This window comes from Caenorhabditis briggsae, assembly GCF_000004555.2.
Source record: "Caenorhabditis briggsae complete genome, chrII, whole genome shotgun sequence".
Classification (NCBI taxonomy): Eukaryota; Metazoa; Nematoda; class Chromadorea; order Rhabditida; family Rhabditidae; genus Caenorhabditis; species Caenorhabditis briggsae.
The window spans coordinates 8,954,328-8,971,531 of record NC_013486.2 but is presented as its reverse complement, the minus strand read 5'-3'; the positions used below and the strand labels follow the sequence as shown (position 1 = coordinate 8,971,531).

Below are 17,204 nucleotides of genomic sequence, written 5' to 3'. Positions count from 1 at the left end.
TGTTATAATTAAACAATGTTAAATATTGTCTTGAAAGCATTTAATAAAGATGAAAAGTTAATGAAGCTTGTCATAGAAACTGACAACTGGGCGGTGTATTAGAGTAAGCGTTGGCATGTAGGAATCGTAGTGAAGTGTCTGAAAAAAAGGAACTGGTAACTAAATAAGATTTAATTGGAATTTAACCTCTATATTGCATCGATTCCCGAACGAATCAGCGACCTCGACGACATCTTCCATATCTTTTTCATCGACATAAATTGACAAGTGGTTCTCCTGAAGAAAAATAGTGTGTTTAGAACAGATGCCTAGTTTTATACCTTATCCTTAACAGTGTTTTGGCTGATTCTCCTTCTTGCGACAACTGGAGCCTCCTCGTCATTCACCTCAACATGTGTACAATGCTCCACATTGCACTTCTTCTGAGACGGTGTCAGAATTTTCCCAGAACCATCAGATGATTTTCTGGTGTATTGAGTTTTTTCGTTCCTCGTCCCCAGTGGTACTCTCTCATAACACGTTTGAGCAGGGAGAACGTAAACTGGATGTCTTCCGACTTCTGGATACCGATAGAGTGCTTCATCGGGATTCTGAATCGACGACGTGGCCACAGTGACGTAGGTGACGTTCTCTGGCTTCTCGATTTCATCGATTCCAACAATCATTCGTTTCTCGGCGTGCAATTCGGAGAGATGCGTTGGCTCGTCATCGATTGGGATGCTGTAGATAGAGATTATGGTGGAAGATCTACTTCTGACGGGTCTTGGACGGTATACAACTCTAGGGACTTCAGGCTCAAGCACAGTCAAGTGCATTTTCGGAGGCATTTTTCTATAACGACCAGAAACCGTCTGGGTGCCGATAGATTCATATTTTGCCGATGTTTCAGACGGTACTTGGCCATAGACAGCTGGAGATGAAACAGTTCTATAAATAGAGTTAGATGGTCTAGCAGCCAATGGAGTGTTAGCAACTTCCTGTTGACGTTTCGTGATATGAAGCCTAGCTGGCATCCTGGTATAAGAGTTTGGAGAGATAGGATCCAAAGATCTTCTGGAAGAGTTCTCCGACGAGGGAGAATGTTGATCCAGGATGGGGGTGGAAGGACTACGAATCACAAAACGGTCTAGAGGACAAGATGGAATGTCAGAGTGACGGCGGGTTAGATGCAGTTTGGGTAGACTGATCGGGGATCGGTAGGCGGGTGTAATAGTACGAGTGACAGCAGGAGGAATACTAATAGAAGAGGATCTACTGGAACGGGAACTATGAGTTGAGTGAAATTTTGGAGACAGAACTGGAGAGGTTCTGGCTTCCTTCTCCACATAGTTCTCCAGTGGAGTTTTTCGAAGATCCTTCTCATAGTTAGTCTGATGGATTCTCGATGGTGAGGATGTAGTCGTTCCGATGGTCACCTCAGAAGGAATTGGGCTTGCAGATTTGCTCCGAATGTAGTTTTCAAGAGGTGTCTTCCGAAGGTCTTCATCATAACGAGTCAGATTTTCTTTCTGGATTGGTTTCCGAATGTAGTGATCCAGCGGTGTTTTTCTCTCATCTGAATACCGTACACTTATCGGAGGACTAGGCGTAGAACGGACTAATCCACCAACAACAATCGTTTCCGGAGTTCTGGGTCTAGCTACATAGTCATCTAGGGGAATCGGGGAACTTCCGATGCTCTTCTAGTAAGGTAGATCTTTGGAGAAGTCATTGGGGGACTTGGTCTAGGAGAAACTTGAGGAGTTGAAACTGTAGAACTTGAAGGAGTACGATAGATCGGAGTTCGACGGATGGGTTGAGCCACATGATCGTATAATGGAGCTTTCGGAACTTCTGGATACTTACTGGTTAGATACAATGGTGTGGGAGTTATAGAAGAAGATGATTTATGAGGTGGAACTGGAACAACAGTACGAGAGACTGCCGTCGGCGGGTAACTGTATCTATGAACATAACGAGACAAAGGAGAATGGGGAACTTCTGGAACGATTGGAGTTAGATAGAGTTTAGGAGCTGGACTACGAGGCGGAGAGAGTTTTGGAGAAGGAGGTTTACTTTGAATTGGTCTTCTAGCTAGAGGAGTTCTAGGAACCTCATCCTGGAGAAGGGTAACCTGAACGGGAGATTCTCTACGTGGAGGGGAAGGCTGTTTCGAAAATGGAATGATGACATAGTCCGATTCATCGCTCTCCGATGGAGGATAACTGTAGACAGGGTATCTGATAACCTGACTCAGTGGGACTCTCGGGATGTCTCTGGTAAAGTAAAGCTTTTCTAGTTTTCTGGGCTGAATCGAGGATACGTTCTTCCTGGGAATCGTTTTCATTGTGATCTTATCCATAGGCTGGGTTCCTTGATTGACCACTTGTGTCCTTGGTTTGGGAGTCACCACAGGAATCTCTCGGACCACTGGTGGAGGTGGATTGGTTCGGTAGATCGGAGTTTCGTCTCTCGGTTTTGCTATCTCTCGGTTTACTGGAGGTTGATAAATCGAAGAAGTCTTTTTAGACGAAAACGAGTACATAACACTAGCTGGACTTTCGGAACGAGAATCATCAGAAACTACATGAACTGGAATCACACGAGAGACACGAGATTTCGGGACGGTCAGGTTCAATGGGACCCTAGGAACTTCTTGTTGACGAGTGGTAAGATGGATCGGGGTCTTTGGAACTGGAGGAGAGGTTTGGATAGGAATATAACGAACACGACTAGGAGTTGGGGTAATTGAACGAGGGCTTTTCTGAACTGGGACGTCATCACAATGTATCGGACAATGGAGACAACGCAAGCTAGGGCTTCTGGGGACGGTTTCAGAATTTTTAGAAGTGGTAGAAGACGCTCTTGAGTACATTGTGCTCTGAGGAACCTCATCATACTTTGGAAGCTTTGAAGATCGGGAGATTGTATGGTAGCCACTAGGATTTGTCATTATCTCTCTACGGATTTCTGTGCTCTTTGTGTACCTAGTAGGGATCTCGTGATACTTTGGGAGTTGGGAACCCTTGGAATACGTGGAAGATGGTCTACGACTATCGTACTGATTGGAATCATAGAAGTAGGTGGATTTAGGACGAGATGCTGGAAGTGTTTCAGATAGTTTGGGGAGCTCATCATTTCTATGAAGATTGGATGTACTAAAATAGTGAGGACTCATAACTCTAGTCTGTTTTCTAAGAACTACGGGATCTTCATATCTAGGAATTACTCCCTTGGAAATGGTGTAGGTGGTTTTCTTGGTGGTTCTCGTATACTGAGTTTCTCCATCATACCTTGGACTCATTGGTGGAATGTAGCGTGACATTGGGTGTGGATCTACTTCTTGTTGACGTGGCAGTGGCGAAAGTCTTCCGTTGAAGACTGAAGTCCGGTTTGGATAGTCTGGAGTTTCGACTGGGATCTCTCGGTAGTTGGACACAGGGACTTCCTGACGACGAGGAAGTTCCGGGGAAGGATCAGCAGGAACCTGGTCGTATCGAGTGACGGCGGTCGGGATGGAGACCCGACGTCCTTCGTTGATTTCAGCTCTTCGATGCAGTTTGGAATAGGAATCTCGGTCCACGGGACTTGGATGTTTCAGCGAATCGTAGTGATTGAACTCGTCGTAGATGACTGGTGGAGGCGTGTGGTCCTGGCGATAGGCGTCAATGATAGGCTGTAATAGTTTATAGATTGACTCAGAATGATGTCATAGGTCAATACCTCTCGACCTTCGTGCTTCTTGATTCTCAACGTTTCTAGCTCCTCCTCTCTTTTTCGTAGCTGCTCACGACGGATTCTCTCTCGCAGCTCCTCCTCTCGATGATCATAAGGATCCGAGCTATCTGTGGGTGGCTGGAAAAATTAGATGGATGTCAAAAAATTAAGATTTGCCTTACCAATCCATCAGTTTGATGCTCTTTGCTGACTCTTCTGACTCCTCGAACTGTGTTTTTCTCGCCGGTTTCTGGATTCCGAAGGTCATAGGATTGACTGTGTCCCATCTGAAAAATGTAAAGAATGATGTATACAGGCAGAGTGAATTGAAAGTAAGAAGATTCTAGAATGCTCATACTTTGAAACCAACTGAGAAATTTTATAGAATCCAAAAGTTTGCAGATGATTGAGTGTCGTCAAAGATGACACATACACAAACTCTCAATTTTTTTTTCCACAAAAAGCAACCTAAAACAAATACAAAGTTAGAATAACAACATTTTGAAAGTTTTCGTCTTCTTGACTCACTCCATTTTTATGATTCTTTATTGTATTGAGAGAGTTTATATTTTTGTGAGTGAGAAAATAAACACGAGGTTGGTATTGGGAGAACTAAAAAGTATGAAAAATATGATGGGTCTTGTGGTTTCCGAATCGTTTTTACAATTCCGCAAACTGGAGATGGATTTTATGAGCTTTTGCGGAAAAAAAGTTATGCATTCAAAAATTTTTGACAGGCTATGGCACAGAGGGGAACATGTGTCAAAAATTTAGCGGGATTATACAGAGAAGTTATTCAAAATTTTGGAGGAAAATTCGGAAATGTTGTGAACTAATTAATACAAATTTAAATGAGGCGGATTCAAAGTGACAGGCTTGGAAAAACGAGAAACCGAAACCGTGGAAAACTGAGTAAATTATCTGATTGACATGTTCATTTTCACACACATACAGTCCTGATCCATCGACTCGATTTCGAGACAAAAAACTAAATCCAGAGAAAAATAGTGTCGTAGGAGAAGAGACACAAAGATATAGCCAAGCGGAAACCGTATACAGAAAAAAAGCGGTATGGAGACGCCGCGCAAGATATATATTTATATGTTGTGGAGGTGGGAAAGAATTTGGGAACACATCAACAAAAACTTTGTTCTTTTCTTCTGTTGATTTGAATGTTTTAAATGAGTTGGATGATTTTGAATAAAGATTATTTTGAAGCCGCTTTAGAATCTTAAATCATTCAATTTCAGAATCTGAGATTATAAGAATTTAGAATACTTAGAATTTGGTTTTCTCATAATCAAAGCATCATTATTGGAAAATCTTAAACCTGATGACTTTCCAAATTTTCGAATTTCCCACTTTCAAATTTTCAAACTTCCAGTCTGAGAATTTCAGGAAATGGGGATTTGAGATTTTTTCAAAATTTTCAGAAAATGGGAATTTAGGAATTCCCGACATTCGGAAATTCAGAAATTCAGAAATTCAGAAATTCAGAAATTCAGAAATTCAGAAATTCAGAAATTCAGAAATTCAGAAATTCAGAAATTCAGAAATTCAGAAATTCAGAAATTCAGAAATTCAGAAATTCAGAAATTCAGAAATTCAGAAATTCAGAAATTCAGAAATTCAGAAATTCAGAAATTCAGAAATTCAGAAATTCAGAAATTCAGAAATTCAGAAATTCAGAAATTCAGAAATTCAGAAATTCAGAAATTCAGAAATTCAGAAATTCAGAAATTCAGAAATTCAGAAATTCAGAAATTCAGAAATTCAGAAATTCAGAAATTCAGAAATTCGGAAATTCAGAAATTCGGAAATTCAGAAATTCAGAAGGTTAGAAATTTAGAAGGTTAGAAAGTTAGAAATTTAGAAATTTAGAAATTTAGAAATTTAGAAATTTAGAAATTTAGAAATTTAGAAATTTAGAAATTTAGAAATTTAGAAATTTAGAAATTTAGAAATTTAGAAATTTAGAAATTTAGAAATTTAGAAATTTAGAAATTTAGAAATTTAGAAATTTAGAAATTTAGAAATTTAGAAATTTAGAAATTCAGATTTTCATTTTAAAAATCATTTTTAAAAAATCAAAAGGAGAATATTAGAATTTGTCATATTTTCTTCTTAAAACCGATTCGTTTTTGCAAGAACAGTATGAGTCAAAACGTGAGCATGAGCGCACCCATTGACTGCATCGCCTGTTTTGTCAACTTTTCGGCTTTATTAGTCATTTCGGACGATCTCTCTCGACCAAGAGATGACCCAAAACTCTAAGACTAACGTCTACTAAAATATTTCACCGGAACTGAAGAATGATTTGGAATAAGCAGAAGGAGAAGTCGAAAAAGAAAGGTGGGGTGTTTCTGAGTCACACAAAAATATGGAATAAGAATGAAAAAGGAGTATGGGGAGTGGCGGGGTTTTTGTTGACTCAGAAGATGGAAGAGAAGGGGGTGAAATTTGTTGTTTGGGTGATGAAAGAGAAACATTTTTGGAGAGCGAAAGTTATGGGGTGTTCCTCTTATCAAAAGCTTATTTTGACGTTAACATGTTTGGTCATTCATTCGGACTCTTTGTGATAAGAACATGTGTTCTTTATACTCTGTTTGAGAGTTACTTTGGTTTATATGGCATTCAGATTAAACAGTCTCATGATTTCCGTGTTGAAAAGGAAGGAACACGAACTTTTCAATGTATTCTAGCTTTTAATGTGTTTCAAAATCAAAAGGGAGTTTTTATCAAACGTATGTGACTAAGCTAGAGATCAAGCCTGGCAGCCAAAAGAAAAAATTTAAATTTGGTTGGAACTGAAAAAAAAACAGATTAATAAGGTGGGACGACATAAAAAGTTCGTTTTAAAAATTTCTGAACAAAAATGGTAAAAAAAAGTTTTTGAAAAAAATATTTTTATTGAAATTTTCAGATGAAGCAGCTAAGTTCCAAATAATTTTTTGAACAGTCTAACAAGGGAAGTGTTTTCAGAGGGGCGTTGAGAATTTTCTAAAAATTTCAGTACTGATAGTTTGAGATATCCGCAACACGATGACGAAAAAATCTAGGTCATAACCCACCAGGAAGCTGAAAATCTTCGTCTGAAATTTTTCGGTCGATTTCGCCCTCTCCTTCTCTTCACTACGCACTACGTTGAACTGAAGTGAACCTTTCACTACGTTGTAAGGTTCACTGTTTTTCACTGATATCCTTGTAGTTTGATACCGTGAAACCTGCAATAGGAATCCCCCCCCCCCCCCAAAAGCAATAGCCCCCAAAATGTCACATTTCGGCTAATTTTTCTGGCTTTTATGCGAGATGTCGAAAATTTGTCAACTGATAAAATGTTTTCGACGTTACAATGAACAATTTATCAGTTTAAAACTTTTTTGTATCTTTGACAGGAACCGAGAAAAATCGGTTCAAAGATAAAAGTTAGGGCCCCTCCGGGTGAGCAATTTTAAACTTTGGGGACTTTTAAATTTATGAACCTTTGAGCCAAGTAAGATCCTTTCCAAAACCACAGGACCATTCTCCAAAACTTCCAAATTGTATATTCACGATTGCCACAAAAACCGACCAAAGACGTATGTAAATAGTGTGGTAGAAAAAAAGTATTCAAAACTCGAATCATGTGTATATATCTATTCATATTTTATTTGTGGAAAAATATATAAAAGAGAATAGTGAGAATATTAAAAGTTTTTATGCACTTTATGTGAAAAAAAGAGGACAGAGTTTTCGATGAAAACGATAAATGGCGAGGGGATCGCTCCTATCTTTTGTTCCACAGGTTTACTTATTGATAGGCTTCAAGTCCTCCTTCTTAAAAAACATTTATGTTATTGGAATAGCATAAGAGAAATAGCGCATTATAATGAAACAAGAAACAAAAGGAAAAACAAAGAAAACCGTAGCAGAATTACAAGAAGACATATCAACAGATTATTGGGAATTCTCCTTCAATTAATAATAGAACACAATTTACGAACTCCCGAAGATCAGATTGAGTTCCTCATCCAAATCAATTTCTCTCTCCAGCGTGAAGTCTGAAAAAGTAGTAAACTTGATTCGAATCTATGAAACTCACCGATTGGAAATCTCGCAAACACTGGATGTTCCTTAAACATATAGAGCCCTTAAACAAGTTCTCACTTGTCAAGTTCAGTCCTCACTTTATCAGTTTTTATTTCGCTAGTTCTCATGCAAATGAGTTATTTTCGTACCAGTTCTCATACGTTCAGTTCTTTGCAGTTTTAATTCTCCGAGTTCTCATCCTTAGTACCACCGCTACATCTAAAACTATTCTTCAAAATCTGATGTTTCTTTCCTAAAGTCCAGCCCCACACCCAATTCTAGATCCATCACAGTTGCCCCATCCGATATAAAACAACACTATCATTGCCCTCCATTGTAAATCGACCATCTCTCCAAATAATTTTCCCACAACTAGAAAGACTACCTTCAGTTATACAGTGCGCATACACACAATTTTATTGCACATAGTCACGTTACTCCTTCACCTCGTCACAACGTTCAGAGGATATGCGACGTTCTTCTTCCCAGAAGATCAAAATTCAGAAACCAGGTGTGCTGCGAGACTCAACGTTCGATCCGCCCCCAACAACCCATCCTAACGTCTTCTTTCATTTCCAATCACTTCATTCATAAATCCCATCGCTCTTCCTCCCATCAATTGCAACAGTATGTTGGACTTCGATTGTTCAAAAGTCATACTAAAAGACTCAATCGGGTCAACATACACACTTCCTATACGGAATTCATCATCCCTGTTTGTTTCTTTACTTATTAAGTCAAGTCACCCAGATGTGTTCAGCGTGTGTGATCAGAGTAAGTTGTTTATAAAAGAATGAAACAGTTTCAATAAAGAGTTTCAATAAAGAATGAAACAATATAAGTTTTCAGGTATTCTAACTAAATGTCTCAGTTCTCAAGAAGGATTCGACGTCGTCATTAAAACCATCGGATATCCAATGAGTCCATACGGCAACTACTTTGTCACCGTTGACACTGGCACCGAAATCAAAACGATCCCTGTGGAATTCAAAACAGACTATGAAAGGTAATGTTTAGTCTTACAGTTACTTTCGGTCCTAGTCATTAGTAATGAAACAAATTGCGTTTCATGGGGGGTGTTATTTACATCGTTCAAATTTTGAGACAATAGTTTTCTAAGGATATCAACAAATAAGCTGAAATTAAAAAAAAACATATTGAGGCGCATTGGACAGATCTATAACAAGCATTAGTTTCAGATGTAAATCACCAGAGCTTCCTTTAAGTGCAATCATCGAGTGTCAGATTTGTTACGCATCATTCGATAATAAAGCAAGAGTTCCAAGAGTTATTAAGGAGTGTGGACATACCTTGTGCCAACGTTGTTGCCAACATTTGATGATTCCAAACAAAAATCAGTTCATAATTTGTCCAGTGGATAGAACGTCAACAGCGGTCTATGGTAAGTTTTGGTGGTTTGAAGTTGGGCTCAATCTTCAATTATTTCAGGAAATATTAATAGTCTTCCAAAGAACTTCGCTTTAATTCAACTAATCAACGAGTCGCAAGTCTACAAAACAAAATCAACTGGTCCTTATTTCTGCAGCACTCACAAAGACCAGAGACTGTTCTTCGTGTGTACCGAATCTGATTGCTCTTCTGAACAAAGGTCAATGTGCAGCGAGTGTATGGTCGAAGGCGGTCCCCACGAAGGCCACTCCTACACCTCATCCAAAAAGATGTTTTAAAACAAAAAGAAATTCTATATGGGATCTCAATGCTAATTGACTGAAAACGCGTTTTCTACTTCTACTTTCTACTGCTCTTGTCTGATTCTACTTGTAATTCTGTTACTTTTCTTATCTTCCATTCCTTCTTGTTCCGTTTTCATGTGTCTGTCATTTTTTGATTTTCAAATAATAAAAACTTTTTAAAATGTAGAAAGCCTTAAGGATGTAATTTATTTTTAAAGAATGGGATTGAAAAAGATCGAAAAAAGATTGTTTTGAAGGAATGGAGCAAGAATAGAAAAGAGTGATTAATTTTTGAAAATATATTGAAATTTTGAATTTTCTTTATTCATTACGGGAAAAGTTTTAGTATTTAAACTCGTTTGAGCTTGATAGCTTAATTTGAGCTTGATAGCTCAAACTTTTGTTTCGAAGCTCCATCTTTGAAGCTTCATCTTTGAATATTAATTTCTAGTTGTCCATCGGAAGCCTAATATTTAAAGCTTATGTATAGCTCAATTTTAAAACAGCTCACTTTTCAAGCTTAAATTTCGCAATTCAATTTTTGCAGCTACATTTCAGAGCTTCATTTTCAGCTTAATCGTTAAGTCGAATTAAAAAAATTGGGACCTGGAAAATTTCGCGGGCAATTTTCGAGGTCTTGCCTCAAAATCACTACAGTAGTAAACGAAACTTATTTCTGTGAATTCAGTGGGATTTTCTGGAAAAAATTTAGATATTGGTATGAAAATGATCGCTAGCATCTCTAGAATCTGTTTTTCATCGAAAATCCGAACTTAATTTCGAAAGTAGCTCGAACGAGGCAAAAGTCTGAAATATTACATTTTTCCGCACTTTTTCGAAGATCAAAAAAGCTACGCCTTTCGAATTCTCAGGTCCCACTTTTTTAAATTCGACAATAATTTTCAGATCTCCATTTTGAGCTAAGTTTTTTCAAAATAAGTATCAAAATATTAATTCTGAATTCTCATTTTTTAAGCTTCACATTTGTTTTCAGAGCTCTATTTTAAGCTTCGTTGTTAAACTCAGTTTCTCAGCTGAATTTTTTAAATTGAAGCTTCAGAGCTCTGTTTTCAAGTTGTTTCAATTTTCAATTTTTAGAGCCTTTCATGTCAATTTCAAGGCTTCATTTTGAAGCTCTAGATCATATATGTTCGAAGTTTAATTTTTAAAATGTTTATTTTTAGATCTCCTCTTCAACTTTTGAAGCAATAATCCCGGCCAGTTCCGGCTGAAATCCTGGAAAATTCATCCAAAAAACAGTAGGTTTTTCGAGAAAAACAATTCATTTTTTCGAACGTTGTGTGGAAAAAATCGCGAATATAGGAAGGAAAAATTAAGACAATTGATGGAAATACATGTAAATTTGAAGTTATTGTTTTCGGGAAAATGTTGTGAGGGGTGATGACACGTTTTGGGTTATGACAAAGAGTTAGAATGACACGAATTGAAGGAATGACACATATACAGAAAAAAGGGGAAAATAAGATAAGAAATTAAGACGAAACGGGATTATTGAATTTATTAGTGAAAAAAATAATATTGATCTAAATAAAGCTAAATAAGTGAGAAAAAGAGTATACGATTTAAACTAGAAGTTTCGATAAATAGAAAAAAATAGTTAGAGCAAAATATTACATACAGGTACATATACTGAAATTTGATAGTTTAATGAAATTATAATTGAATTTTTTAATTGAAACTGATATAAAAACTAATTTAGAATATTAAAGTTATTTAAAAAATTTAAAGCACTAAGTTTGAGCTGACATTACACGCGAAAAAGATTTCTAGACGTTGATACCGAAAGCTGAACAGATCAAGGATGAGTAAAGGTACCAGTGAAGAAGAGGAAAAATGAACCAGGGATTAGAGAAACTGAGACTAGTGAGACAAGGAAAAAATCCGGATAATATATGTCCTACCGGAATAATTATTTTTATTAACCGGAAAGAATAAAAAAACCCGAGGAAAGTGAATTTCATTAATTCACTGGATCCAATTCCAGCTATACATTTTTATTCTCACATCTCGAAGTCATCCATATCCTCATCTTCATCTTCTTCTCCTCCTGGATTTGGACGTATTCCGGACATATCCACCGCTTTATTCTCAGCTATCCTTCTCCGTTTGACTTGATTGTCGTAGAAGACTCTGACCTAGAAAAATATTCAGTTGAACTTGAAGTGTTCGAATAGAAACTCACTCTTCCCTCATCCCGATTCAATTCTTCGGCTATTTTCTTAATTTGTTCAGGAGTTTTGTAGGTTCCTCTTACCCAATGACGTTTCAGAGTTTTCTGAAAAAAAGTTTTTAGGAACACCCTGGGGTGTTTGAATGATGACTCACTTTTTCAATAGGATTCCAGCTGAATCGGCTTCTTTTCTTAGGACTCTTCTTTCCTACACCATAGCCAACGTTCTGAAAACTTTAAGATATAAGAAACATGGGGAGAATATATAGTTACCGCTGTTTTGAAGTAGGTTGATTGTTCGTAGTGATGTCCGCGTGGGTAAAATTGACGATTGGCGTTTCCGGGATGAACAACAGGGGCCTGAAAATAGGTAATGTTCAATTGGTGTGATAGACAAGTTTGGTTGGTGAAGTTATGTGGGATTTTCTGGTACTTGAGGAAACATTGATAAAAATTAGAGCTCACTTTTGCAGTTGGATATTTTCTGAACTTTAATGATAAAAACACTCTAATATCATAGAAGGTCATCTTATACTTGCCCTTTGAGCTCAATTATCTCAATTTCTATAAGAGATAAGTAAAATCTGTCAATTAATGAAAGGTTTGTCATATTATCACCAACATTTTATCTATTTGAACATTTTCATAACTCTTATAGAAATTGAGATAATTGAGCTCAAAGTGTACGTAAAGAGTGGGCTTCTACTAGAGCAAATACGGTTTATTTACTGTAGAATTAGTATCTCTATAAATAGCAAAAGTCTGTTAACTGATAAAATGTTTTTCAGAGACTCACCACAGTCGCTTGATCCGATCTACGAGACATTACTCTTTGTTCAGTCATATTTGGTCGAACATTTCCCAATGAATGTCTGTGTTGTTGCCTGAAAATAGTTTCTCTACATTTTCCCAAATTTTCAAATAAACCCACTTTCTAAATTCTTCTCTTCCTCTGACTTCATCCTCAAGAGTCCACTCCCTTTCTCCAGAACCATGATCTTCGGTTTCGATACGCGCTCTTTTGGCTGCCGGCTCACCACTGTTGGAATCTGAGGTTGTCGAATTTTGTGGATCTCTTATAGCGAGTTCGTCCTGGGTTGGCTTACGATCAACTGGTTCCCCTGGCGAGGTGTCGTGGCCGACTTCTCCTGGTGTCACTTCATCATCATCACTGAGTGTTATGCACTCGATCACAGTCTTCTGCTTATCCTTTTCATTCGTTGCTTCTGAAGACTTTTCAGAATCAGCTACTCGTTCAGGCTCTGAACGGTTTGGTGGTTCGCTTGGCTCATCATGTCTTTGAGAAGCGTCGGATGTGCGAAGATTGGACGGAGCGGATCCTCTAAGTGGAACTGGTGACTTCACAACCAAATATGGATGTCGAACAGTTGATCGAACTGCCAGTTTAGCAGAGCTCTCATCAGGTTGCTCCACACTTTTCGATGCAGAAGCGTTTTGGTCATCTGTTTTCCCTATTTGATGTTGGTTCTCTCTGTGAGCAGATTCCGGACTGCCAATTTCTTCAGCGGGAGGTACTATTCCTTTCGCAATCTGATGCTCCCGAACCATTTGCTCATATTCTTTCTTCTTCCGAAGATATCGTTGGAAATGGTACCGATTTATATATTCTTCATATTCGGGTGTTATATGAACTTGTCCTGAGAACTGTGGTGGCATTGGTCCGGCGAACTGTGGATGAACTGGAAGTCCGTTAGGTCCAATCATGGTTGGAGGATAACCCGGAAAGTGTGCTGATCTTCGGAAATGTTGATGATGACCTGGAGGATGACCTTGTGGATGTTTTGGGTCTGGTGGTCTTTGAAGCATCTTCATTGGATATTGCATCATTCTGGGATCTCCATGCTGTGCGACTCTCATCATGTGTTGGTGTTGTAATGCGAGCAATTCTTCTTGGGAAACTGGCTTTCCATTCGGAAAAACCATCATTTGAAAACCATGAGGCGCACCATGAAGAGCTTGCATTTTTCGAGCCGTAATTTTTAGATGGAGTTGTTGAAGCTGTTGAGGTGTCAATCGGTGTGGTGGAATTCTAGATCGATCCAAAGGTCCTGAATCTCCACCTAGTGCTTCATTTCCAATCGTTCTTCTTTTCCTATGCATCCTCTCGCGAATTGCTGCTGAATCTTCTACGGGTGAATCTGTTCCGATATCCACAGAAGAGGTTTCATTACGTCGGGGAGGCGTGCTAGGAACCTTTTGGCCAGGTGGCAAATGCTTCGGGTCCACCCTCACATACGGATAAATCTGGGGCGGCACCGGAGGCTGTTTTCTAGGAGCAGATGTCCCGGGTGGATTAGCTGTATCCGCTCCTCGGGTTGTTTGAGCTTTTTCGGAAGAAGTAGCAGACTGGGACCCTTGTGGTCGAGCAACAGGCGTCGTGAAATCGTTTGATGCTCTTGGTGCAGGTAGAGAAAGAGGAGAAGGGTACTCGGTAGATGTCTTTGATATTGGAATTGCACCTGATTCAGTCGATTTATCAGTAGAATGTCTAGCACGTAACGCTTCTAGCTCTTCTTCGGTCACTGGATCATTTGGTATTCCTGGAACCGGAGACCGACCGTCTTGGAAAATACTCCTGTTAACTTGAGATGGCCGTTGTGGCGTCACTTTTCGGGGCTTATCATGGGGTGTCAAATGAGGCATCCTATCAGGAGTTTTCTCTTTCTTAGAGTCATCAAACGGAGGCTCAGGATAATCATACTCATTCAGTCGACGGGCAGTACCATCTGCCATTCCTTTTTGAACAACTGCAGCTATATCTTGCATAACCTCAGGTGGTGGTAACATCGGCGCAACAATCGGTGGAGGTGTTTTGAGAACATTGTCCAATATGGAAAGCGCTTGGTATTTCATGAGTGGTTTGGAACGTTGTGGAGTTTGCATCATTGGAATTGACTGTTCATTATCTGTCATGTTTGACTTTTTCTTCTCATTTGGATCGATGACTTTCGAAGATTGGGACCTTGTCCTGTTGTCAGAATCCGTTTCTTCATTCTCGTGAACCTCCATGGGTCGTTCAGCTGCAGTTTGACTTACTTGAATCATCGTTGTTTCAGGGGATCTACCGAAAATCCGCTCATCAATTCGGCACGTCCCAATTGGTCCGCTAATCTCTTCAACTGTCATCTTGTTGTAACTCATGAACATGTTTTCCTCAATTTCCTTTTCCGTGATGCTTCTTGAATACTCTTCTTGATCGGGGCCGAAGGTCGGTGATTTTGGTACGAAGCCTTCGGAGAATGCTGATTTTGGGGATATACTACTGTAGCGGGTTCCAGAGTCTGGCAGAGAACGAGTTTTCCCCGTCTTTTCATCTGGACTACCTTCCACTATCGAAGGACTCTTCCAATTCGGTTGCTGACGTTTTTCGGGAGATACGACAGAACTCGAAGGAAGCATAAGATCTTCGGCGGCATCCAAGTCTATTGGGTTGTCTTCTGAACGTTGAAAAATCGAGGATGGCACATTTTTGGTTTCGGGATTGAAATTAGCAGCAATCGAAGCGATTCGAAAAGATTGTTGCTCGCTAACCCATGTTTCGGTGGCTACTGTAGCTTCAATGCTCCCAGTTTTTTTAGAATAAGCGTTCACGGAGGTTTTGACGTCTTCAGGTTTCTCAATTTTACACCAAGCATTGCAAAGAACGTTTTCCATCTTTCCGGTTTGCACATCAAGACTCGATAGTTTGATCTTTTTTATCTCATATCTATGTTTTTCTTGATTTTTCGTAGTGATGTCGATTCCTACGACTTCTTTCAGGCCAATTTGTAGCAATGCTTTACTAGGACCAACGCATGCTCTTGAGATTCCCATCTCTTTCTGAAAATTAAGCAAATGTTTGAATAAGTGAATAATTTTCAAAACTTACACATGAGACCAAAAGCTTTTTGATTTTTTCGATGCCAATTGAATGATCTATCTGGACTTCCATCACTCCTGAAAAAATAGTTTGTGATAAGAAGAAATGTTTTGAAAAGAAGTTGTAGTTAGGTTTTTTGAATTCATAGAATTGAAAAATACACAAAACAACAAAGACCTAGAAAACTGAAAGTATTATATTAGTTTTGCAAAAACGGGTTAAAATCAATAAATGAGCATCTTTTATTTCATTTTGCACGAGTTTTTGATCTCCCATAAATTTGATCTCCCATAAAAATCTTTGGCTTGTCAAGCGTGAAGCACGAATTTTTTGAAATCTAATGTTTTCGAGATTAAAAGTTATTTTTTGAAATTTAACTACAGTACCGGTCAATAAGATATCAAAAAACGTATTTCTTCAGTGGATTATCGGCCATTTTGACTGTTTTCAAGAGCCCGGAGCTCGGCTATCAAGTGACCGATCAATTTGAAAATATTCGAGGTTATGAAAAAACCCCAGATTGGAAACTTTGCATTTCCAGAATTTTTTGGAAATTCCTAGTTTTTCAGTTATTTGTCGACTTTTGAAAGACACCCCTTTTTCCAGATTTTGTACTGAAAGCGGTAAAAAAGCAGGTTTCCTACAGAAATAGCAAATAGCTGAAAAACTAGAAATTTTCAAAAAGTTGTGTAAATGCAAAGTTTCCAATCTAGGTCTGTTTCACACACTCGAAAATTTTCTCAGTCTGATACTTTGACAGCCGAGCTCCAGACTTCTGAAAATGGCCAAGATCAACTGAAAAATATGTTTTTGTATATCTTAATGCCCTGAACGGTAGATTGGATATTCTGGATAAAAATCCCTATACATTTTTTGCTCAATCGATTTATTAAACTACCAGCCGTTCGGCCGAAGCAAGGTCCAGTTGACACAATTCAGAAATATAAGATTTCTTGAATACTCGAATTTGAGACGAAAATACGAGCTTTTTGTCGGTGCAGATTAGGACAACTAAAAAAGGAATGAAGGCGATTGGGATTAGGACATCCCATGGGTGTCCTATATCAATCAAACGATCTAAGTTCGAGAAGGTTCTGGAAAACATGCGAAAAGCATACTTGTAAAATTCCGGGCCGGCCCGCCAAAGCCCGGGCCTGAGGAAATTTTCAAGGCACGGGCCCGGCCCGGAAGGCCCGGTAGCAAAAATTTTGTCATTTTGAGCCAAATTTTGAGCTCTCTATACAATTTTCTCCATTATTTTGTGTGTTTTTGGATTGTTTGACTGTTTGATCAAAAAAATATCAAAAAAAAACTCGAAAAAAATCACATAAGGGTCCCCCCTTATTTTTTTTTTAAATTTTCAAAACTTGTGGAATGACAAGCCCGCCGGGATAATGCTTTCNATTTGGCGGGACAGTGCTGGAGTGATTTACCGCGAGCTCCTTCCGGACTCCACTACTATTAACTCTAATGTCTACTGTTCTCAAATGGATAATGTACTTCATGCTTACCGCTCTCACCGCCCGAGAAGCTCGAAGATTATACTTTTGCACGACAACGCCAAACCACACACATATTTGAAGACCCGCAGTAAGCTCCAGTCCCTCGGAATTGAAGTTCCTACTCATCCACCGTATTCCCCGGACCTGGCACCCACTGATTATCACCTTTTCCG

At 38.7% G+C, this 17,204-nt stretch overlaps 3 protein-coding genes across 3 annotated transcripts; 1 reads left to right on the top strand and 2 right to left on the bottom strand.

The window, feature by feature from the left end:
• Positions 1-57: 57 nt before the first annotated feature.
• Positions 58-3,983, bottom strand: CBG02733 (the record flags this gene model as incomplete). The annotated part of the gene is made up of 6 exons (XM_045242450.1): positions 58-138; positions 187-276; positions 321-1,555; positions 1,759-3,655; positions 3,703-3,834; positions 3,879-3,983. The coding sequence occupies 6 exons, from the start codon at positions 3,981-3,983 to the stop codon at positions 58-60; spliced, it is 3,540 nt and encodes a 1,179-aa protein (XP_045092219.1).
• Positions 3,984-8,393: 4,410 nt separating this feature from the next.
• Positions 8,394-9,452, top strand: CBG02734 (the record flags this gene model as incomplete). The annotated part of the gene is made up of 4 exons (XM_002630946.1): positions 8,394-8,538; positions 8,614-8,770; positions 8,964-9,166; positions 9,214-9,452. 4 exons carry the CDS (start codon positions 8,394-8,396, stop codon positions 9,450-9,452), a joined length of 744 nt encoding a protein of 247 aa, XP_002630992.1.
• Positions 9,453-11,479: 2,027 nt separating this feature from the next.
• On the bottom strand, positions 11,480-15,601 carry CBG25616 (the record flags this gene model as incomplete). Its single annotated transcript, XM_045242448.1, has 7 exons — positions 11,480-11,614; positions 11,662-11,754; positions 11,805-11,876; positions 11,923-12,009; positions 12,446-12,533; positions 12,581-15,489; positions 15,539-15,601. The coding sequence occupies 7 exons, from the start codon at positions 15,599-15,601 to the stop codon at positions 11,480-11,482; spliced, it is 3,447 nt and encodes a 1,148-aa protein (XP_045098152.1).
• Positions 15,602-17,204: the final 1,603 nt, after the last annotated feature.